Source organism: Panthera tigris, chromosome D1 (assembly GCF_018350195.1).
Source record: "Panthera tigris isolate Pti1 chromosome D1, P.tigris_Pti1_mat1.1, whole genome shotgun sequence".
NCBI lineage: Eukaryota > Metazoa > Chordata > Mammalia > Carnivora > Felidae > Panthera > Panthera tigris.
The window spans coordinates 64,330,224-64,354,551 of NC_056669.1; the positions used below are offsets into that span (position 1 = coordinate 64,330,224).

General features: G+C 41.8%; 2 protein-coding genes across 2 annotated transcripts; both read right to left on the reverse strand.

Moving 5' to 3' along the window:
• Window positions 1–309: 309 nt before the first annotated feature.
• On the reverse strand, window positions 310–1,254 carry LOC102961306 (olfactory receptor 10A3). The gene has a single exon (XM_007083290.2). The coding sequence runs from the start codon at window positions 1,252–1,254 to the stop codon at window positions 310–312; it is 945 nt and encodes a 314-aa protein (XP_007083352.2).
• A 14,390-nt stretch (window positions 1,255–15,644) lies between these two features.
• NLRP10 (NLR family pyrin domain containing 10) lies at window positions 15,645–19,190 on the reverse strand. The gene is made up of 2 exons (XM_007083186.3): window positions 18,908–19,190; window positions 15,645–17,281 (listed from the first exon to the last, which is right to left on the reverse strand). The coding sequence occupies exons 1-2, from the start codon at window positions 19,188–19,190 to the stop codon at window positions 15,645–15,647; spliced, it is 1,920 nt and encodes a 639-aa protein (XP_007083248.1).
• Window positions 19,191–24,328: the final 5,138 nt, after the last annotated feature.

Here is a 24,328-nt window from a genome sequence, read left to right on the forward strand (position 1 = left end):
ATAAAATATCAGTATGATTATATGGATGTATGGAATGAGATGTTTATTGAAGTTTTGTCTTAATGACAACAATCCGGTAATGACCTAGATGATCGTAACAGAGGAACAGATTAACTGTTGTATTATATATTATATTAAAAAATGAATGACAATAACACACTACCAATATAGGGATCCCTAATATATTATTGACCTTGGAAAAATAACAAATTAAGCATGTTAATACTGAGTATATAGACTGGCCATTTATTATATTTAAACAGAGTTTAGTCGAGCAGCGGCCAAACAGCACATAGCTTCTCAACACAATCAGAATATGTGTGAATCCACCTTTCTTCGCCACAATTTCATCAAAGCTCTTTTCATCTCACTGTTTCTCAAGCTGTAGATCAGTGGATTCAACAGAGGTGTAAGAAGTGAGTAAGACAATGACATCACCTTCTTTGTTTCTGGGGAGTAGCCAGATTTGGGTTGGATATAAGTCATATTGGCTGTGCCATAGAAGAGGGTCACAGACGTGAGATGGGAGGCACAGGTGGAAAAGGCCTTTTGCCTCCCGGTGGCCGATGGCATCTTCAGAATGGCAAAGAGAATCCGAATATAAGACAAGAGAATCAACACAAAGGGGACCATGACAATCAAAATGGTGCCAGTGAACGCATAGATTTCAAACAGAAAGGTGTCTGCGCATGCAAGTTCTAGCACAGGGGGTGTCTCACAGAAGAGATGATTGATTTCATTGGGGCCACAGAAGGGAAAACTGAAAACCCATGTGGTCTGCACGGTAGCCACCATGATCCCTGAGACCCATGAGAACATTACTAATTTCATGAAAACCCTTTTGTTCATAATCATTGGGTAGCTCAGAGGATGGCAGATTGCAGCAAATCGGTCATAAGCCATCGCCCCCAGGAGAAAACATTCAGTCCCACCAAAAGAAAGAATAAAATACATCTGTGCAAAACAGCTCACAAATGAAATTGACGTTTTCTCAGTGGAGAGGACCACCAGCATTTCAGGCATAATGACTGCACTGAAACTCACATCCACCACAGACAGGTTCTGCAGGAACAGGTACATGGGAACGTGGAGGCTCTGTTCCAGGGAGATGATGACTATAATGATGGCATTTCCCATCAGAGTCCCAAGGTAAACAACCAAGAAAACCCCAAAGAGCTGCTCTTGGAGTTCAGGAAAGTTAGAAAAGCCCAAGAGGATGAATTCAACCACAGAGCTTTGATTTTGCCTTTTCATTTCAGTGGTGGAGAGTATATTATTTTTGTGGACATATGTATATAAATTATGAAGTCACGGTCCAAAAGCTGAGAGTTTTAGTCTGAAATTATTGGCAGAAGATGTAATCGTGAGTTCATTTTGACAGATCTTCAAGTTGGCAAATCTTGAGAATAGCCAATATATTAGAATAGTGAATCTTTCAAATACAAATGAAATGAGGAATTTTGTCTCAGAAATATTCCTTTCAGTTTATGAAAAGCAAGTGTTCTCTGGCAGCTTTTTTGTTAGGTTGAAAATAAATCCCATTCTTAAAACTTGTAATCCATTGTCCATGATATTCATGTATGCATTTCTGTTCTTTCCAATTGTATATTTACATGTGATTTTTCCAATAAAGTGTTTGAAATAAATAACAAAAAAAGACACAAGTTTATAACTATTAATTCAAAATTAAAACAAATTTTGATGAATATTTATTACAAATGCCAAAATTCAAAATACATTTCTCTTGCTTTGTTAAAAATGAAATACATGAGGGCCACCTGGGTGGCTCAGTCAGTTGAATGTCTGATCCTTGGTTTTGGCCCAGGTCATGATCTCACAGTTCATGGGATTGAGCCCTGGGTCAGCCTCCACGCTGACAACATGAAGCCTGCTTGGTAGTCTCTCTCTCCCTCTCTCTCTCTTCTCTCTGCCCTTCCTCTGCTCAAGCTCATTCTCTCTCTCTCTCCCTCTCAAAAATAAATAAACTTTAAAATTAAAAAAATGAAATACATGAATAATATACCCAAACAAGCAGAGAAACACTCAAAAGGGATTGAATTTAGATGCACTTATCTCAACTGAACATAAGTAAATTGTTCCAAGCATATTGATTTCTGGTTAGAATGGGACTAATTATATTGAAATACATCTAAATGGGAAAATTTAGAGGTCAGTTCTCCACCGTCCATCCTTGTGACCATAAAGTGGCTTTGGGGGCTATATAAAATTCCATTTTTAGTTATTCTGATCCTGTGATTTAGCCTCTCTTTCTCTCTCTCTTTCTCTCTCTCTCCCCCTCCCTCTCCCTCCTTCTCTCCCTCTCCCCCCACCACACACACACTATTAGCAAGTTCATTTAACCATTAACAATTTAATAAACATATCATTGATTGCATATCTATCATGTGGGAGCCTGTGTACCCTCAAAGATACATTTGTGACATAAATTCAACAGAGAGGTCTTTCCTGGCTACACAACACAAAATCGCAGCCCCTATCCCCTACTCCAGCACCCTGTGACTCCCATCTCCCTGGTTTATATTTTGCCATAACACTCATCACCAGCTGAAATAACACATAGTATTTGGGCTTTGCTTATTGTCTAACTCCCCCTTCTGGCATGTAAGCTCCAGAAAGACAGAAACTTTGTTTTGTTCTATTCTTTCCTGTGTTCTCAGTGCCCGGAACAGATAATAAATGATATAATAAATGCAACACCAACATTTGTTGAATATATCAAAGAATAAATATTAAAATTTAGAAACCTGGACTCTGCCTTCAAGGAATATAGTGTCTGAATGAAAAATAAGTCAAGGGAATAGAGAGACCCTGCAGACCCTATAGGGGTCCTAACTCTGCTACTACCTCCAAAATGAGTCTTTGACTCTTCCTGTACTCAGGTTCACTCATGTGGTTTGCAGCAGGAAGGTAGCCCTGGACCTGACATGAGTGTTTCTCTGATTTGTTCACAGAAAACTGCATGCTTCTCCTCCATTCAGATGAGGACAGAGCTGAAGGGAAGGTAGAAAAGTGGGTGGGCACCTAGAAGGCATATATGCTGCCTGAGTCCTTTGGGCCCACCAGTCCCAGGCCCAGCTGACCATCTTCCTCCCAGGAAGCACGTCACTTCTCCCCCTTGTCCTGGGGCAGAAGAAGTGAGCACCTCTTGGCAGAGAAGGAGCACCTCACTTCTCCCCCTTGTCCTCCCCAGTCACCCAAACCTATGTCCCCAGCATCCTATTTATTGTCAAGCCTACAGTGAGGTCTTTAAAATCTGGAGTCCCTCTGGTCTCAGCAAGTTCATTCCCCCCCGCCCCAACACTGCTTCAATTCATGGCCTCTTTTCTTTGCCTGCCCCTCTCCACCCTACCCCCATCATTAAATAGTCTCCTAACTGGCTTCTCCACATTTTGTGACTTCTCTTCCAATCTATCCTTCATACCTCTGACAAAATAATATCCTCCCTTCCAGTACCTTCAGAGTCTCCTCTCATTGGTAAAATAAAATGCTCACTTCTCAAGCTGGCATTTAAGGGAAACTAGATGGAAACAAGTGCTCTAGAAATTTTAAAAGGGAAAAAGTACTTTGGAATGGCAAGAGGAAGTAAACAACCATAATCACAGGATGTCATGGGTGGAAGGGCCAGGAAGTGGAAGGAGGAAGGCAGAAAGAGGCAGGCTGACTTGCTCGAATCAAAGGTACTCGATGACATACATCTCAGTACTAGAATGAGGGCCTCCTGGCCTTGAAGGGGGTGCTTTGAAAACGAGCAGACTTTCACTGTGGGACAAGATGAAGCCAGAAGGATAGAAGGACAAGCAAGCTGAGGATATGTACTGTTTTCTTGACCTCAGATCATTAAAACATTAACAGATAGTAGAAGGCAAGTTGATTTACAGAGTTTAACTCTGTATTGATAAATCGAATACCATATGTATTAACCTCAATAATTACATATTGGATATCAAAAAATCTCCTAAAATTAGTAGACTTTGCAGAAAAAAACCATGTAAGTACCTTTTCTAGTAGATAAAAAATACATATATTAAGCACCGAGTATATAAAACCAATAAGTTTTAAAATATGAAAATTTAGAGAATCTTGAAAGAAAAAGAAAGAAAGAAGAGAGAAGGAAGGAAGGAAGGAAGGAAGGAAAAGGGAGGAAAGAAAGGGAGGAAAGAAAGAAAAAAAGAAAAAGAAAGAGAAAAAGAAAAGAAAAAAAGGAGAGGAAAAAAAGGAACAAATGAACAAATGAACCTGAATTCTCCCTCCATCTTTTCCCCTTCACAAGAGTTACCCTAATGCTAACCTGACTGATTCAATGACATGTCCTTTCAACTCCACTGTTAACTTTCTGTATGACCCTGGGCAAATCACTCCTTCCTCAGGATTTCATCTTTGTGCATGACTGGCCTTATTTCTGACCACCTCCAACCCCAGCTACATAGCTCTATGAATTGATGATTAGTGCAATAAAACTACTTAAAGCTCTAATTATTGCCCAAAGTTTTATGTGACTATGAAAGGCAGAGTAGTTGACATTCTCACCTGAGCACTGGTAAGCATCTCCAATTATCAGTGAGAAGAACTATAAATGGCAAACCCACTAACAAGTACATAAACAGAATCTTCAGTTCCTTTCCTATGGACTGGTTCTGACTTTCATCCCATTTAATCAGATGTTTCACCTCTTCAGTAAAAAAACAAAACAAAACAAAACAAAACAAAACAAAAAAACCTCTCCCATAAATACAACTCAGTGATTGAATGCACTGATTTTATAATATTATATGGGCATTAAATGTTTGCCCTTTGAGAGCCCTTCTCTGGAGAACTTATACTCAATTTATATAGACTTTCCCCTATGGACATAAAAATCTCAGCTATATAAACTTGAAACAACACTCCTTCAGAGCCCTATAGGGAAAAACATCTCTTCACTCCAGAGACCCAATTCCACCAGGACCTCCCCCCCCCATTAAAGAATGAAAGCAGAGGCTGAGTGAGTGTTACTAAACAGGTTGAGGAAGAGAGGAAGGGATGGAGCTATGAACAAAGGCAGGGTTATCTAGACTGATTGCATGGGATGGACAATATCTGCAGTGATTGGAAAACACATTAAGACAAGTAGGTTGAAGTTACTGTGTGGAAAGCCTGGATATCATTACCAAAATTTTAAATATATTTCCAGTAGAAGTATGAAAACACTGAAATTGGGGGGTGGGGGGATAGTCATTCAGGTTACTTTATAGTTGGTGCTTTTTAACTTGAAGAGAAAACATCTAGACTAGCTGTATGACTGAGAAAATATGTAACTTCTCTGGCCCTATTACTTTTCTGCTGAAATTAAGATACTGTTATTAATCTCACAAGGTATGTATAAGAACCTAGGGTCTCAGAGTTCAGCCTACAGCAATGAGACCATTGGCTCAGTCTCAGCAAAATGTAGGGATGAATGAATCCTCAGGCTTGACTTTATCCTACACTCAGATGAGGTGAACAGAATCTGGGTTCCCTTTCTCTGTTTCTCATCTCTGCTTTCCTAGGGTAGGTTCCATTCTCAAGGAGGCTCTCCCCTCTGAGAGACAACAAGGCTGCCAATACAGAGATACATCCTCTCCAATCTGTGTCCCATGGGAAACATACCAGTTATTCTGTGGGGAAAGGCTTTCATTCACAAAAACCAATCCAAGAACCCCCCCACCCCATATCATTCACTGTAGTAGGATTACATGAGAGACCATGAACCAGACAATGTGACTAATGAGGGTGGAAAATGCTGCCAAATATGCACTTTATGGTCCCTACCCCATAGCTGAGGATAGCATCTACCCCAAGTGTACACACCTGAAAAAGTTTAATGAAAAAATTCCCCAGGAGAAATAAAGGTATTGTTGGTAGAGGAAGGAGGCCAATGAGTGATGGTGAGCCAACACTCAAATGCCCCTATACATATGCAAAGGCACACTGTCTCATTGCAACTATTGCATGAATACAAAGAAACCCAATCAATTCCATTTGTTGTTGGGGTTGTGTGTGTGTGTGTGTGTGTGTGTGTGCATGCACACACGTGTTTTGCAAGACAGGCTGGAAGGAAGTATAAATAGGATGGAATGGATGAGTAAAACAAGAAATATTGCAGAGGATGAATTGAGTGTCCTGAAGGACATGGATGTTGTGGGTGAAGAAGATAAGATTTCAAATCTTGATGAAGGAAGGATAGAAAATAACTAGAAACAGGGCAAGAGAAGTCTATAAATGAATTACTTCAAAGAGTTCACACATTTTGTGGTCTAGTTCCCAAGTCTAGGAGTGAAGGGGAAAAGATTATTAAAAAAAAGTCAAATGGTGAATAGTTACACATCCTACTAATGAAGGCGCCTTTTTGAGATTAACCATCCTTTCTCTCAGCAGGCTGAGTCTGACAGTATGGATGTCCCAGTCACCGTCTCCATGGTAAAAAAAATCTACTGTGCTGTACCAGTTTGCATTCCTACCAATAGTGAGTGCAAAATGCCACTCTGGGAAAAAGTATGGAGGTTTCTCAAAAAATTAAAAATTAAAAATAGAACTACTCTATGGCCCAGCAATTGTACCACTAGGTATTTATCCAAAAAATACAAAAGTGCTGATTCAAAGAGGCACATGCACCCCAATGTTTATAGCAGCACTATCAACAATAGATAAATTATGGAAAGAGCCCAAATTCCCATCAACTGATGGATGGATTAAGAAGATGTAGTATACATATATAATAGAATACCACTAGGCAATAAAAAAGAATGAAATTTTGCCATTTGCAACAATGTAGATGGAACTGGAAGGTATTATGTTAAGCAAAATAAGTTAGAGAAAGACAGATATCATATGATTTCACTCATGTGGAATTTGAGAAACTCAACAGATGAATATAGGGAAAGGGAAGGAAAAATAAGGTAAAAACAAAGAGGGAGGCAAACCAGAAAAGACTCTTAAATATAGAGAACAATATACAGCCAAGAATCTTTTATCCAGCAAGGCTGTCATTCTGAATACAAGGAGAGATAAAGACTCCCAGACAAACAAAAACTGAAGAAGTTCTTGACCACTAAACCAGCCCTGCAATAGATCCTAAGGGGGACTCTGTGAGTGGAATGCTGCAAAGACTACAAAGGATCAGAGACATCACCTACAGCATGAAACCTACAGATAACACAATTACACTAAATCCATATCTTTCAAAAATAATTCTGAATGTAAATGGACTAAATGCCCCAATCAAAAGACATAGGGTATCAGAATGGATTAAAAAAAAAAGACCCATCTATATACTGTCTATAACAGACTCATTTTATTAAAAATTTTTTTTAATGTTTATTTATTTTTGAAAGAGAGCACAAGCATAGGGGCAGAGAGAGGGGATCTGAAGCAGGATCTGAAGCAGGTTCCAGGCTCCAAGCTATCAGCACAGAGCCCGACATGGGGCTCAAACTCGTGAGCCACAAGATCATGACCTGAGCCAAAGATGGATGTTCAACCAACTGAGACACCCAGACACCCCAAAAGACTCATTTTAGACCTGAGAATGCCTTCAGATTGAAAGTGAGGGGTTGGAGAACCATCTATCATGCTACTGGAAGTCAAAAGAAAGCTAGAGTAGCCATACTTATATGAGACAAACTCGATTTTAAACTAAAGACCGTAACAAGAGATGATGAAGGGCATTATATCATAATTATGGGGTCTATACATCAAGAAGAGCTAACAATTGTAAATGTTTATGCCCCCAACTTGAAACAACCCAAATATAGACATCATTTAGTCACAAACATAAGCAATCTTACTGATAAGAATACAGTAATTGCAGGGGACTTTAATACTCCACTTACAACAATGGACAGATCATCTAGGCAGAAAATCAATAAAGAAACAAAGGTCTTGAATATTACACTGGACTGGATGGACTTGACAGATATATTCAGAACTTTTCATCCTAAAGTGGCAGAATACACATTCTTCTCAAGTGCACATGGAACATTCTCCAAGATAGATCATGTACTGTGTCACAAAACAGCCCTCTATAAACATAAAAGAATTGAAATCATACCATTCATATTTTCAGGTCACAACGATATGAAACTTGAAATCAACCACAAGAAAAAATTTGGCAAACCTCCAAAGGCATGGAAGATAAAGAACATCCTACTAAAGAATGAATGGGTCAACCAGTCAAAGAATAAATTTTAAAAATATATAAATGGAAGCAAATGAAAATGAAAACATGATAGTCCAAACCCTTGGGATGCAGCAAAGGTCGTCCTAAGAAGCAAATACATTGCAATCCAGGCCTATCTCAAGAAACAAGAAAAATCCCAAATACAAAACCTGACCTCACACATAAAGGAACTAGAAGCAGAGCAGCAAAGAAACCCCAAAGCCAGCAGAAGAGAAATAATAAAGATTAGAACAGAAATTAGCAATATAGAATCCAAAAACAAAACAAAAAACAAAACAAAACAAAACAAAAACCAGTAGAACAGATCAATGAATCTAAGAGCTGATTTTTGAAAGAAGAAACAAAATTAATAACCCCCTAGCCAGACTTCTCAAAAAGAAAAGAGAGAGAATCTAAATAGATAAAATCACAAATGAAAGAGGAGAGCTCACAACCAACACCACAGGAATACAAACAATTATTAGAGAATAATGAAACTATGAAAAATTATGTGCCAACAGCCTGGACAACCTGGAAGAAATGGAAAAATTTCTAGACACCCGTGCACTATCAAAACTCAAAGGAAAGAAATGGAACGTTTGAACAGACCCATACCCAGCGAAGAAATGGAATCAGTTGCCAAACATCTCCCAACAAATAAGAGTCCTGGGGCAAATGGCTTCCCAGGGGAGTTCTACCAGACATTTAAAGCAAAATTAATACCTATCCTTCTCAAGCTGTTCCAAAAAATAGAAATGGAAGTAAAGCTTCTGGACTCTATAAAGCCAGCATTACCTTCATTCCCAAATCAGACAGAGATCCCACTAAAAAGAATTACAGGCCAATATCCCTGATGAAAATGGATGCAAAAATTCTCAACAACATACTAGAAAATTGAATTCAACAGTATATTAAAAGAATTATTCACCATGATCAAGTGGGATTCATTCCTGGGCTGCAGGGCTTGTTCAGTATTCACAAATCAATCAATGTGATGCATCACATTAATAGAAGAAAGGATAAGAACCACATGATCTTGTCAATAGATACAGAAAAAGCATTTGACAAAATATAGCATCTTTCTTTAAAAAACCCTCAAGAAAGTCAGCATAGAAGGAACATACTTTAACATCATAAAAACCATATATGAAAAACCTACAGCTAATATCATCCTCAATGGGAAAAACTGAGAGCTTTCTCCCTGAGATCAAGAACAGGACAGGAATGTCCACTCTCACCACTGTTGTTTAACATAGTGTTGGAAGTCCTAGCCTCAGCAATCAGACAACAAAATGAAATAAAAGGCATCCAAATTGGCAAAGAAAAAGTCAAACTTTGACTCTTCACAGATGACATGATACTCTACATAGAAAACCCGAAAGACTCCACCAAAAAGCTGCTAGAACTGATAACATGAATTCAGCAAAGTTTCAGGATAAAAAATCAATGTACAGAAATTGGTTGCATTTCTATACACCAATATGAAGCAACAGAAAGAGAAAGCAAGAAATTGATCCCATTTACAATTGCAACAAGAACCATAAAAAACCGAGGAATAAACCTAACCAAAGAGGTAAAAGATCTGTATGCTGAAAACTATAGAAAACCTATGAAAGAAGTTGAAGAAGACACAAAGAAATGGAAAAACGTTCCACTCTAATGGATTGGAAGAACAAATATTGTTAAAATGTCAATTCTACCCAAAGCAATCTACACATTCAATGCAATCCCAATCAAAATGGCACTGGAATTTTTCTCAGAGCTAGAACAAACAATCCTAAAATTTGTATGGAACCACCAAAGACCCTGAATAGCCAAAGTAATGCTGAAAAAGAAAACCAAAGTGGGAGGCATCACAATCCCAGACTTTCGTCTTCACTATAAAGCTGTAATCAAGACAATGTGGTATTGGCACAAAAACAGACACATAGACCAAAGGAATAGAATAGAGAACCCAGAATTGGACCCACAAAAGTATGGCCAACTAACCTTTGACAAAGCCGGAAAGAATATCCAATGGGGAAAAAAGACATACTCTTTAGCAAATGGTGCTGGGAGAACTGGACAACAACATGCAGAAGAATGAACCTGGACCACTTTCTTACACAATACACAAAAATAAATTCAAAATGGATAAGAGACCTAAATGTGAGACAGGAAACCATCAAAACCCTGGAGGAAAAAACAGGCAACCACCTCTTTGACCTCAGCTGCAGCAACTTATTACTTAACACGTCTCTGAAGGCAAGAGAAATAAAAGCAAAGGTGAACTATTGGGACCTCATCCAGATAAAAAGCTTCTGCACAGCAAAGGAAACAATCAACAAAACTAAAAGGCAACCAACAGAATGGGAAAAGATATGTGCAAATGACATATCAGATAAAAAGTATTCAAAATATATTTTAAAAACTTACTAAACTCAACACTCTAAAAATAAATAATGCAGTGAAGAAATGGGCAGAAAACATTAATAGACACTTTTCCAAAGAAAACACCCAGATTGCCAACAGACACATGAAAAGGTGCTCAACATCGCTCATCATCAGGGAAATACAAATCAAAACCGCATTGAGATACCACCTCACTGGTCAGAGTGGCTAACGTTAACAACTCAGGAAACAACAGATGTTGGTGAGGATGTGGAGAAAGGGGAACCCTCTTGCACTATTAGTGGGAATGCAAACTGGTGCAGCCACTCTGGAGAACAGTGTGGAGTTTCCTCAAAAAATTAAAAATAGAACTACCCTACAACCCAGCAATAGCGCTACTAGGAATTTATCCAAAGGATACGGGAGTGCTGATTCATAGGGGCACATATACCCCAATGTTTATAGCAGCACTTTCAACAATAGCCAAATTACAGAAAGAGCCCAAATGTCCATAACTGGTGAATGAATAAAGAAGACGTGGTTTAGATATACAATTGAATACTACTTGGCAATAAGAATGAAATCTTGCCATTTGCAACAACGTGGGCAGAACTGAGGAGTACTATGCTAAGTGAAATAAGTCAGCCAGAGCAATACAGGTATCATATGTTTTCACTCATATGGAACTTGAGAAACTTAACAGAAGACCATGGAGGAAGGGAAGGGGAAAAATAGTTTGAAACAGAGGGAAGCAAACCGTAAGACTCTTGAATATAGAGAACAAACTGAGGGTTGATGGGGGCATGAGGGAGAGGGAAAAATGGGTGATGGGCATTAAGGAGAGCACTTGTTGGGATGAGCACTGGTGTTAAATTTAAACAATGAATCATGGGAATCTACTCCTGAAGCCAAGAGCACCCTGTATACACTATATGTTAACTAACTTGACAATAAATTATATTTTTAAAAAATCAACACTGAATAGAAGCAAATCAGAACAGGGAAACAATAAAATTAAATTTAAAATAAATTTATCTTTAACCACCTTTACTGGGGCACATGGGTGGCTCAGTCAGTTGAGCGTCTGCTCAGGTCATGATCTCAGGGTCGTGGGATGGAGCCCTGCATCGGTCTCCACACCGAGTGTGGAACCTGCTTGGGATTCTCTCTCCCTCTCTCTCTGCCCCCACCACTTGCACATGCTCTCTCTAAAATAAATTTTAAAAAATACAGAGAAAAAACTGAGGGTTGATGGGAGAGGAGGTTAAATGGGTGACAGGCATTAAGGAGGGCACTTACATGTTATATGTAAGTGTCATATGTAAGTGCCCTGGGTGTGATATGTAAGTGATCAATCACTGGGTGATTACACTGTATGTTAACTAAATTGGAAAAAAAATCCATTGGGGGCTAAAAGTGGGGAATGGGCAGTGTGAAACATAAAGATTATCATCTTTCTGAGTCTGTTATGAACTCAGAAGGGTGTTTTGCTTTGTTTTGTTGTTTTGATTTGTTGTTTTGTGTGGTGTTTGGAGGGGTTGTTTGCGGGCTAGATTATTTTGGTTTGTTTGTTTTGTGTGTCTGTCTGTGTGTGTGTGTGTGTGTGTGTGTGGAGGGAGTTGCATTTCTGCCAATGTTCCAAAAAGGGAAAAGGAAATTCTAACTTGTCTAAGAAGGCATAGTCAATGACAACAGTGACAAAAATGGATTTGCACATTGATCCAATCTCAAAATTGCCACATATTTGCTAAAATAAATTCAGTCTTTCCCTGGCAAATGTTCTCCAAATATTCCCAAGAATATTCACATTTTTAACTTGCTATAGGGACCCCACCAGTTTGTGGGTTCTACAAAAAAATGTGGGTTTCATTTTAAGAATCCCAGAGATGGGGAGAAATATGGTAAAATTTTCAAGACTATTTGGAGCTATAGCAGCTGATATATTACTTCATGTGGCTTATGGCTGCTGCCTGCTCCCCCACCACCCTCCTCCACTAAGGGTTGCCAGATTGAGCAAATAAAAATATATAATGCTCAGTTAAGTTTGAATTTCAGATAAACAAGTAAACTTTTAGTATAAGTGTGTCCCACGCAAAAAAAAAAAAATATATATATATAGTTTATCTGAAATTCAAATGTAACTGGGCATCTTGTATTTTGTCTCACTACCTTCCTCCTCCTGCCACTCTTGAACCCCACCCCTTCAGAGGGGGTCCCCATGGCTGTTCCCTAGGGACAGAGCTCTTGCCTTTGACCACAACCTTCTCTTTCCCATGGTTGGCACCTCCCACTCCCCAGAGGGAGGCTAAGTAAGCACCAGGTAAGGCCAGCCCCTCTCTGTACCTGGAATCACTCCTCCCTTTGACCATCAAGTCCTGAAGCCCAGTGGACCCTTTCTTTCAGACTTCTATCCACAGGGATTTCATTGCATCTCCCTCTTACACAGCCCCCTCAGGGAATCCCAGACCATCAGACACACTTGTATTTGTGTAAAGTCTGTGTGACATATTGTTCTGCCTGTTCAGAATCCTTCCCTTTTGGGAGCTACTCTCCCATTCCATGCATTTCAGGAAGTTCTGATCCTTTCTTACTTAGCCATGGGGGTGTGGCCTAGACCATGAGACTTAGGGCTATCCAGTCAGAGAAGTTCATCTTCCAGACCACAGTGATTGTTCAAGGCTTGGTACATATCTAGGGTCAGGTCAGAAACCTCTTCCAACTTCTCTGCTAGACCTGTTGGTAAAGACAATTCTGTTCCTTTAGGGTCATTGACTGTAAGGATGGTTTAAGCAGACCATAAGAGAAATGGCTCTTATGGCCATTTTCTCTGACATGTAAGAGCCACTCTCTGAAATGAGAAGAAAGGGTGACTATAAAAAGAGCAACAGACAAGAGAGAGAGTGAAACCTTGATGTCGTTGTTTAAAAAGAGCCTGACAGGGGTGCCTGGGTGGCTTAGTCGGTTGAGTGTCCGACTTCAGCTCAGGTCACAATCTCACGGTTCGTGAGTTCGAGCCCCAAGTCGGGCTCTGGGCTGATGGCTCAGAGCCTGGAGGCTGCTTCCGATCCTGTGTCTCCCTCTCTCTCTGCCCCTCCCCCATTCATGCTCTGTATCAAAAATAAATAAACATTAAAAAAAAATTTTTTAAATAAATAAATAAATAAATAAAAAGAGCCTGACATACCTAAAACTAGAAATCATTACTTTTTAAAAAGTAAATACAGTGGGTCATTTAATTTTTGCTTAAGCTAGTTTGGATTGAACGTGAATCCTAATATGTTTAAACCTCAGTGGTTTTTAGATCCATGTTTTTTGAAGCAGGCCTCCTAGGCCCCATGAAAATCCAGCAGTGTAGCTAAGCACCTGTTTCATTGTGCCCAAATTCTGTATGACGTTCGGGAGTTGGTCTCTGTGAACATCTAAGCTCTGTAGGGGACAACACAGCCTTTCTCACTGGATGCCAACCAGCCTCTGTAGGAACGTAGTACAAATTACTCTTCAAATAAGTACATGCACACGCATAAGGTTTGTTACATGTACCCTGAATCTAGGTGTTCAATATGCAATCTATCTAATTATCAAATGTGGAGCCACCAACCTTCCTGTGTGAAAAAGAATTAATAATAATTAGTGTTATGATGTCCCAATTGACCATCCAAGGCTGAGTTCCCTTGGATTCAGACGTCTGGGCATGTCCAGCAGATTACTGGAATTGGTACACATGGAATCAATTTGTGAGGAGTCATGACAGTAATAAAAATGTGTAAAAAGCAAAACGAGGGGTATCTATAACCTTTCTGTGGGGCACTGAGGGTCCAAAGCAGCACCGACATTCTCAGCTGTGCTGACACCAGCAGCAACAGCTGGGGTGGGGATAGGTTTGCAGTGCTTAGGCACAAAGTCCTCAGGGGCCTCTACACTGTTGACTGAGGTATGGGAACTAAGAGATGTCTTTGAGGAACCCCAGAAATTGATAGGGCCCCTAACTGAACTTTAATTTCCTCATCTAAGAAATGAGTCACGAACTACATCTGGAATTCCTTTGATTCTTCTTCTTTTCTATACAGAGGGAGCCAAAGAAGAAAAAGAGATTATGAGTTACCGCTTAGAACTGACTGGTCTTTACAAAAATAAAAGGGAGGTAATGGCACCAATGAGGACAAGTGACATGGTATTAGTACAAAGCTAAGTCAAGTCACAGTAGACCTTCCAAGACCAAAGATCTGTAACAAGATATGGCTTATTTCCAACATGGAAACTCTAGAAGTTTCTAGAAAGATGGGGAGCTACTATCTAAGCAGCAATTGATCACAAGTACAAAGTCAAAGGGATATTCCAGTATGACACAGTACACTATTTCCTTTAAATGTTGATATGAGGGGCGCCTGGGTGGCGCAGTCGGTTGGGCGTCCGACTTCAGCCAGTTCACGATCTCCCGGTCTGTGAGTTCGAGCCCCGCGTCAGCCTCTGGGCTGATGGCTCAGAGCCTGGAGCCTGTTTCCGATTCTGTGTCTCCCTCTCTCTCTGCCCCTCCCCCGTTCATGCTCTGTCTCTCTCTGTCCCAAAAATAAATAAATGTTGAAAAAAAAAATAAATGTTGATATGATATGTTTCACATTATCCCATTTTATAGAATAAGCACAATCCATAGTTTATTATATTTAGAAGTTTATTTTATACAAAGAGTCAAATCACATGTTTGGTGACTGACATTGACACATAAGAGGGGTTACTGAAACTCTACGGTATAGGAGGTTATAAACAGCCTCTAGGAGGAGGGGATTTTAAATAACTGATTTTGAGCCATTGATGGTAAATGTGGTTGTTCCTGGGAACTCATTCCACATGGACTTTCCCCACATCTTATGTTCCAAGTTTTCTGATCCCCTATTATCCAATGTTATTTTCGATTTGTTCCTCTGCTTTTCCACTCCTAGTACCCATTAGTGTAATCTCTCATCTGTCCATTCCTTTTTACACCCTGTCTTCCCCTATCCTCCGGTCCCTACCCCCACCACCTTCCCAACCCTTCAGTTCTATCTGCTTCCCAGATAAATGCTGCTCCTACCCGCCACGTCGTTCATTCCTCTGCCTCTCTGCCTTTTCCATTAGAAGACTTCTCTTGAGCCTTTGCTATATTATTGTCACAAGGACATTTTTGCTTTTCTTTCCATCCATTGCTCAAGCTGGTTTTGACAGAAAATGAGTTCTTGCCATGGGATTTCTTTTTATTTGAATGTTCCATCTTAAACGATACATCGCTCATCTGAACGCCCTTTACCAGATTCTTTATTTTAGACTTATACAGAGATAATTCCAAATCCCAGGCCCTGTTACATTTTATAGATTCCATTTTTTCTTTAAAATTCTTCAGATCCTGCTGTACCGAGGGAGAAATTTTGAGGGAGAACTTTAGCTCAAAGTTCGAGGAGGTCTCTTTTCTCGATATGTCCAATAAAAACCGTGTACTGAGGGTCATCTCCTCGTTCCCTGCCTGCCCCTCTTCATCCAGAAGGCTGTTTACTTTTCTGTGGGACTCTTTCCCCAGCTGACTCTGGTCCTCTTTCACCAGGTAGGACATGGCATAAAAAAATTCCTGGAAACTAATGTGGCGGAAGGTATAGAACTTCTTGATGTCAAATCCCTCTTGGTAATCCATGCTGCTCAGGAAAGCATCAAGCCTGGTCCCATCTAAATTGTACTTCCTGAGGTCAGCTTCTTCAAACATGAACCTCTGGTGCTGGATCCCCTCAGCTGCTAAGGAGCACAGACCCATCAGGACCCTGTGCCGGGTAAGCTCAGAGCCGCCTCCGTTGTCACTGGGCGGCAGGAAGGTAGAGACATAGGCCATGAAGATGTCTGTGCCATTACTGGGAGTCTCTGAGATCTCCCTGCCCTTCTCCATCTGCTCCTTCAACCAGGAGCAGACCACCCAACAGATGCCTGGAATCTGACATGATTTGTAGAGAATATCATTCCCTTGTACAATGTCAAAGGCATTTCTGGCTTGCTTCTCATCCGTGAAATAGGAGCTGAAATACTTCCTCCTCTCATCCTCAGAAAAGCCTAGGATGTGAATATGATGCGACTGTTTCAGCAAGGGCTTCAGATTCGGCAAAGCCAGGGGCCGGGTGGTGATAAGAAGTGAAGACGTGGAAAGCATCTCTCTCCTAATTAGACGGTGCAGGATTTCCCCCATGGGGCACGGACTCAGCCTCTTCAAGCCCTTTGCAAAGGGCCTCTGCAGCTCATCAAAGCCGTCCAGGATGAACAGCAGCCGCTCTGGCTCCCTCAACATCTCATCCACAGGTGCCTGGTTGTCCCCACAACACCACAAGAGGAGCTGGTTCAGTCTGCCCTCCTGCAACAGGACCACTTCTCTGCAGCTGACATAAAAGACATAATCAAACCGGCCTTGGTAAAGGGTGCCAGTGGCCCAGTCCAGCACCATTTTTCTGGCCAGTGTTGTCTTTCCAGTGCCAGCAGACCCCTGTAGTACCACTGTGGGCGGGGCTTGGTAAGGCCTTTCTCCTGGATCAAACAGAGCCTGCAGCGACACGGAGTCCAGCTCTTGCTCCAGAACGGGGAGGGCAGACGATTCTGGGCTCTCCTGGCTAGGCCTGGCCACGAGGAGCAGCTGGCTGTGGCTGCCGCAGGGTCCCCCCTCTTGCCTCTCCTCCAGGCCGCGCACATGCTCTCGGTATATTTCTCTGTAATCTGAGCCAGACACATGGGGTGTTAGCGGGTGACATGGAGATAAAGAAGGACCAAGAGGGCCGTTCACACTCTAGATCCTGATCTCTAGTTTCATTGTGTATGCTAACTTCTATCTTCCTGAAGTTTATACTTCCAGCCACAAGGACAGTGACTGCTACAGATGTGTATGTGTGTGTATCTGCACACATTTACATGCCTGGTGTGCATGTGTACACCCATATGAGTGTGCAAGGGTGTGTTTTGTGTGTGTGGGTATCTGTGGGGTATGAGTGACTGTATCCACACATGCCCATGAGAGTACGACCTATGAAAGCTTATGTATTTTTTTAATGTTTACTTATTTTTGAGAGAGAGACAGAGCACGAGCAGGGTAGGGGCAGAGAGAGAGGGAGACACAGAATCTGAAGCAGGCTCCAGGCTCTGAGCCTGATGTGGGGCTTGAACCCACGAACTGTGAGATCATGACTTGAGCTGAAGTTGGATGCATAACTGACTGAGCCACCCAGGCACCCCAAAAGCTTGTGTATTTTTGTGTGAGGAAGGCATGTCAGTGTGCATCAGCAAGTAGGTGTTTGTAAGAATATGTATATGTGTAAAAGTCTCTGTGTATATGACTGAGTATTCCGATGAAACATCCTCATTTCAAATGGTGAAGACAGGGCCGCCTGGGTGGCTCAGTTTGTTAAGCATCTGACTCTTGACTTGGCTCAGGTCATGATCTCACAATTTGTGGGATTGAGCCCTGTGTGGGCTCTGTGCTGACAGTGCGGAGCCTGCTTGGGGTTCTCTGCCTCCCCTTGTTCTCTCTCTCTCTCTATCTCTCTCTCTCTCAAAATAAATAAATAAACTTTAAAAAAAACAATTAAAAACTTTTTTAAAATTGAAATGATAAGGACAGAGAGGGGAGAAAGGGAAGGGAAGCTGGAGGATAGTGAAGTAATAGAAACATATTTTTGGTAATCAAAGCAGGTGCTCAAGATAAACCAGCTTCTGAGCAGAAGCCATGACTTTGTGCCAGAAGAGGTCTCAGGTGTGAAAGGGGTCTATGGATGGAGCACCCCCCCAGGACCCCATGAGAAGGGACAGGAGACCTTCTGGGCTCCATGCCCATCCTGCACTCTAGGGTGGCATCAATCCATCAGTTCCTTGAGAGAGAAGGACGCAGAAGCAGACTGTCCTCTGTGGGAAATAGCCTGAGCTGCCTGCTAGGACAGCAGCTAAGGCAAGGTCAGACCCCCACCACCTGATGCCATTTCTGCTGCTTAGCGGAATCCCCTTCACCAACATCTTCCCCAATCTCTAAGTCCTTCTCCTCTCCTCTTCTTTTCTGTGGCACTATGACTGGAGGCAGGAGGTGGGGGCATTATGGCCACAAGATAATAGTAATCTTTCTGTAAATAAATCCCCACCTTCGGCTCAGGCTGTCAGAGCCTTGGGCTGGAGACCACCAGGACCCTGGGCACTGGTGATCCTAGGCATGGACAGAGGGCAAGAGTAAGAGACAGCATAAATCACAGGCTGTGGGAGTCTCTGGAAATGTCATGGGGGTATCATTCCCATGATACATTGCTTACATACATAGTCCTGGGGCTACCCTGACCTCCTGTCATCCCCTCCTGCACTCACCATTCAGACAGATGTGGCTGAGCTGGTCCACTAGTTCCAACAGGTTCATGACCTTCAGGATCCTGAGCACCACCTTTGAGGCCTCCTGTGCTCCATACAGGGAAATCAGCAAAGAAGCCAGGTCCACCCGGCTCAGGTCCTCCAGCTCCCCACGAGCCAGCTGTGGCTGCCTCTCAAGCAGGCTTCTGTCCCGTAAGTGGAACTTGAATAGCTTGAAGCTTTTGTCCTCAAGGTCACTCAAAACCCAGAGCAATGTCTCTCGGGGGCTGTGGGCCAGGGCCATGGTGTAGGGGTGAAGGGTCGAGTTGAGACCAGTGACCTGGAGAAGCAAGGGAGAGGGGAAGAGAGGTGAGCACTGAGGGAAAAGCAGCCTGCAGGCACCTCAGCCACTCTCCTTTCTGGGTGTTTAGCAAGCTGCTGAGCCCAGGCCAAGGAGAGAGGAGAGAGAGACGTGTGCAAAATTCCAAGAAAAGCGAGTAGGTGGGACAGCAGGGAATTTTCTTACTCATTCCCGGCTGTGCCTCTTTGTCAGCTGACGTGTGTCTGTGCCAGCAAATAGGAAGGAAGGGATGTGGGTGTATAGGTTCTATCTCTCCATCTCTCCCTCCGCCCCCGTTCTCCCTCTCACACACACTATCAGGCCCTAAATGCCTACTTAAGACAGTTGGGTTAAAAATATATACTTCTTTAAGTTTTCAAAGTGAGCCCTTCCCTGACTTTGTGAACCTATCCAGAGTTGAAGCATACTGGCTAGGACTACTGAGGAGTCCTGGCAAGAAGGTAGAAACTCTATATCATCAACCCATTGGCTTCGCAATCAGCCTCATGGACTCAAGCACACACAGGATTTCAAAGCTGGAAGTTTTCTAATTCAGATAAGGAGACAAGTTCAAATAATAAAAGAACAGTCACTTTGAGGGCTCACTTTGTGCCCCATGATTTCTTTTCTTTTTTTAAAATTTATTGTCAAGTTAGCTAACATATAGTGTATACAGTGTGCCCTTGGCTTTGGGGGTAGATTCCCATGATACATTGCTTACATACAACACCCAGTGCTCATCCCAACAAGTGCCCTCCTCAATGTCCATCATCCATTTCCCCCTCCCCCACCCTCCCACCAACCCTCAGTTTGTTATCCATATTCAAGAGTCTCTTATGGTTTGCCTCCCTCTTTGTTTGAAACTATTTTTCCCCTTCCCTTCTCCCACGGTCCTCCGTTAAGTTGCTCAAGTTCCACATATGAGTGAAAACATATGATATCTGGTTTTCTTTTATTTATTTCACTTAGCATAATACCCTTCAGTTCCATCCATATTGTTGCAAATGGCAAGATTTCATTCTTCCTCATTGCCAAGTAGTATTCCATTGTATATATAAACCAGATCTTCTTTATCTATTCATCAGTTGATGGACACTTGGGCTCTTTCTATAATTTGGCTATTGTTGAAAGTGCTGCTATAAACATTGGGGTACATGTGCCCCTATGAATCAGCACTCCCGTATCCTTTGGATAAATTCCTAGTATCACTATTGCTGGGTCATAAGGTAGTTCTATTTTTAATTTTTTGAGAAACCTCCACACTATTTTCCAGAGTGGCTGTACCAGTTTGCATTCCCACCAACAGTGCAAGAGGGTTCCTATTTCTCCACATCCTCACCAACATCTTTTGTTTTCTGAGTTGTTAATGTTAGCCACTCTGACCCATGTGAGGTGGTATCTCAATGTGGTTTTGATTTATATTTCCCTGATGATGAGTGATGTTGAGCATCTTTTCATGTGTCTGTTGGCCATCTGGATGTCTTCTTTGGGAAAGTGTCTATTCATGTCTTTTGCCCATTTCTTCACTGGGTTATTTTTCCCCATGATTTCTAAGTATTATCTCTCTTGATCATCACAGAAACTATCTTAGGGGTTACTCCAGATAAGAAATTTGAGAGAAAAGTGGTTTTCCAGAATTTTCCAGAGCCGGACCAGTGGGCAAAGAGGCAGGATTTAAATCATTGTCTATGACCTGGGTAAATAGGAACAGAAAGATGTGAAAAGAAAAACCATAGAAGACAGATGCAGAAACCATGTCGTTAGACTAACTGCTATCCCCCACTAGAGAGAACAGGATCTTGAATTGTGTTTAAAATATAGAGCTAATATGTTGACAGGGTGGCAGTCTTCAGAAGAAGAGAAGCAACAATTAGAAGACTTCAGAGTCCAGAACTACCCCTCTGATCTATAACCAATGGGAAATCCATCTCAGTAGCAAAATGTCTGAGAGCTAGAAAAAGGTATTTGGATATGGGGAAAGCCACTGAGATTCAAATGCCAGCATTTTAACTATGCACCAAAAAGTGAGAAAAAAAATTTCAGAGTATGTTAGGATACAAGGGACTTTGGGTGCAAGTCTTGGGGTAGTTTGGAAAAGCAAGCCTATTGACACAGGAGTGATTTACAATAAACTCTCAGGCTCCCCTGAAAATCTCTGCTGTTGGCAGAGCTAATTCAGGAGACAGCAAGAAAAGATAGCACTAGAGGGTGCCAAGGAGATCTGCTATCTAGGCTTCAGGCCATTTGGACTCAAAGAGCTGGAGGTGAGTTAGGGATGACTCACCTCCCTTAAGCAGGAGCCCAACAAGCCAGGTCCTGGGCACTGAGGGAAACAGATCTTCTTTTCTAGTCAGACCCCAGCCAAGCCTGGGTCCACTTAGCCCAAACCCACTAGTTCACTTCTTCTTGGTGGTGCTGGGATTAAAAGGGTGGGTGGGACAATCCCGTCACCTCCCCTTTCATACCTAATAGGCCCTGGCCCATCTGGGGCTGGGAGAGATGAAGCACCCCAGGGCCTCAGAGCAGCAGAAACACCCACACATTCCATCTAACATTCAGTAGATAAGCGCTGCTCATCAGAAGAAAACTTGACTTCCTTCCTGCACATAGTAAATTGAAAAACAAGGGAATGGCCAAAGGGATGACCTATTCTGTCACCAAGAAAAAAAAAAGAGTCCAGCAGCCCTTTCCTCTCCCTCTCTGAAACCCCAGCACTCTCCTACAACTTGACACAGGGCCAGGCTGGGGCAGTCTGACTCGCGAGGCAAAGGAATGGAGGCACTGTCACCACCATGTCCTCAGCCATGCATTGCACCATTTCTTCACATTGTTTAAACCACTGGAGGATGTGCTCCACCAAAGTGAAAAGGGAGAAATATAGGAGCTCCATGAAACAGGAATCCAAACAAGGAGGAAAACAAAGCACCCTCCCCACTCTGCCCAGGGCACCTGGTCAGAGAGCCTAGAGTGGGGACAGGACAGAAGCCCTGACCGAGGAGAATAGGGCTCTCAGATCATCTCCAGGGGGAAAAAAGAATTGACAGAATAACAGATGCTTCTAGGCCCTCTGGAAGATCCTACTGAGAGGCTACTAGAAGGTATGGAGAAACTAACATTCAATACCAAGAAAACTAAACAAATAACTAGAATATAGAAATTCTAGCTCTAGGAAAAACAAAAAATAAGAAAGAATTTTACATAATAATAAACTACAACACTCCATTGTAAATAATGTTTGCATAGAAATAATAATGGAACCGCTGAATATTGATCTAACTAAAATGTATAATATAACCATATTGAAAGGACAGTGGTGGAATATTATGGCATAGGAAGTCAAGAGATAGTGCATAAAATTGATGAGACAAAAGGTAGCAGTAGACATTTATTATTTAAAAGTGCAGAGATGAGAGGCACCTGGGTAGCTCAGTTGGTTAAGCATCTGACTTCAGCTCAGGTCATGTTCTCTCACAGTTTGTGGGTTCGAGCGCCACATCGGGCTCTGTGCTGACAGCTCAGAGCCTGGAGCCTGCTTCGGATTCTGTGTCTCCTTCTCTCTCTGCCCCTCCCCCACTTGTTCTCTGTCTCTCTACGTCTCTCAAAAATAAATAAATGTAAATATAGTAAAATAAAAAAATAAAAGTGCAGAGATACAAGAGGAAACAATTTAAATATAAAAGCAGTTGCCTCAGGAAAGAGAGAATGGAGGTAGTGGAGTAGGGAGGGGGTTGGAGAAGTGGACCAGGAAAGTACTGGATTTGGAGCACAAGCTTTTTGATGTTAATTGATCTTTTAAACTATGAGCATATATGTTATAAAATAAAAATTAGCAGAGTAAGAACAGGAGGTAGAAGTAGAGATAGTAATACTGTATTGCATATTTGGAAGTTAGTAAGAGTAAATCTTGAAAGTTCTCATCACACAAAAAAATTTGGAACTATGTATGATGATGGATGTTAGCTAGATTTGTTGTGATGATCAGTTCACAATATAAACATATATTGAATCATAATGTTGTATATCTGAAATAAATATAATGATGTATGTCAACTAAACCTCAGTACAAAAGAAAGTACATTAACTAATGTATATAGACATATCTTTCAGGAAGCTTGGCAACAAAAGGAATTGAGAGGTCCTGAGAAGATGTGGGGGATGTGGGGCCAAAAGAAGGTCTTGTTTGTTTTAATGTGAGAGAGTATGGGAAGGATTTAGATGCTGATAAAAAATCATCTGACACAGAATCAGGTTAGAAATACAGGCAAGAGAGAGAAGTACCAGAGGAGAGAATTGAGCTGTGGATTGAGGCAGGATTCAAAGCAAAAGCAAAAGATGGGCCTTTGACAGGAGAATGGAGGGAACATCTTCCATCCATGCCTGAGGAAAGTAAGTGACAGGGTCATTTGGCAGAGCAAAGCGGGTCTGTGAGTTTTGTGGTCAGGTGAGGGTACTCATGTCTGGTTGTCCCTGGATTCTCTTTGAATGATGAGTAAGAGCATCTCCTAAGGGTGGGACGGCTGCTGGTGAAGAGGGGAGAAGCCATAAGGGAGCAGCTTGGAGCCTCTTTTGTGCACCTTTCCCCCTATCTCCCCAAGGCCTCTGTGCCCAGTGCTCAGTGAGTTCTGCCAGAATCCAGGAGAACAGGAAGGAATGGGAATTGGTCTCTCCCAGAGACTTAACCAAGCTGAGGCTAGAGACCGAAGCAAGACAGCAAAGAATCAAGCCCAAGAGATAAAATGGGAAAATGGAATGAGACATAGCCACATACATAGCATGACACAGAAAACTGAGTCCACTAACTGAGAAGACTCTCAGACTGGCCTTCCCTAGAAGGATCCAAGTATGGAGATGATGGGTCAGGGATTGAAAGTCACACTGGAAGGAATAGAAATGAGATGTAAAAAGACTGGTTTTAATTGAAGGGTGGAGACAGGACATGAAATGAGGCAACCCTGGCTTGGCTGTAGGCAGAACTGAAACTGGAGCAATGGAATTCGAAAGGGAAGGGGTGGAGACAAAGAGACAGAGGCCAAGGGTGGAAACAGTCAGAAAAGAAATACAAAAGACAGAAGAGAGAAATAAGCGGATGAAACAGAAAGCGC

What these genes read in the sequence shown, in the direction of transcription:
- LOC102961306 (XM_007083290.2), bottom strand. Translation starts at nt 1,254, where the DNA reads ATGAAAAGGCAAAATCAAAGCTCTGTGGTTGAATTCATCCTCTTGGGC.
- NLRP10 (XM_007083186.3), bottom strand. Translation starts at nt 19,190, where the DNA reads ATGGCCCTGGCCCACAGCCCCCGAGAGACATTGCTCTGGGTTTTGAGT. An exon ending in CAGCCACATCTGTCTGAATG is followed by an intron (nt 17,282 to 18,907) that starts GTGAGTGCAGGA and finishes TGTCTGGCTCAG; the next exon opens with ATTACAGAGAAATATACCGA.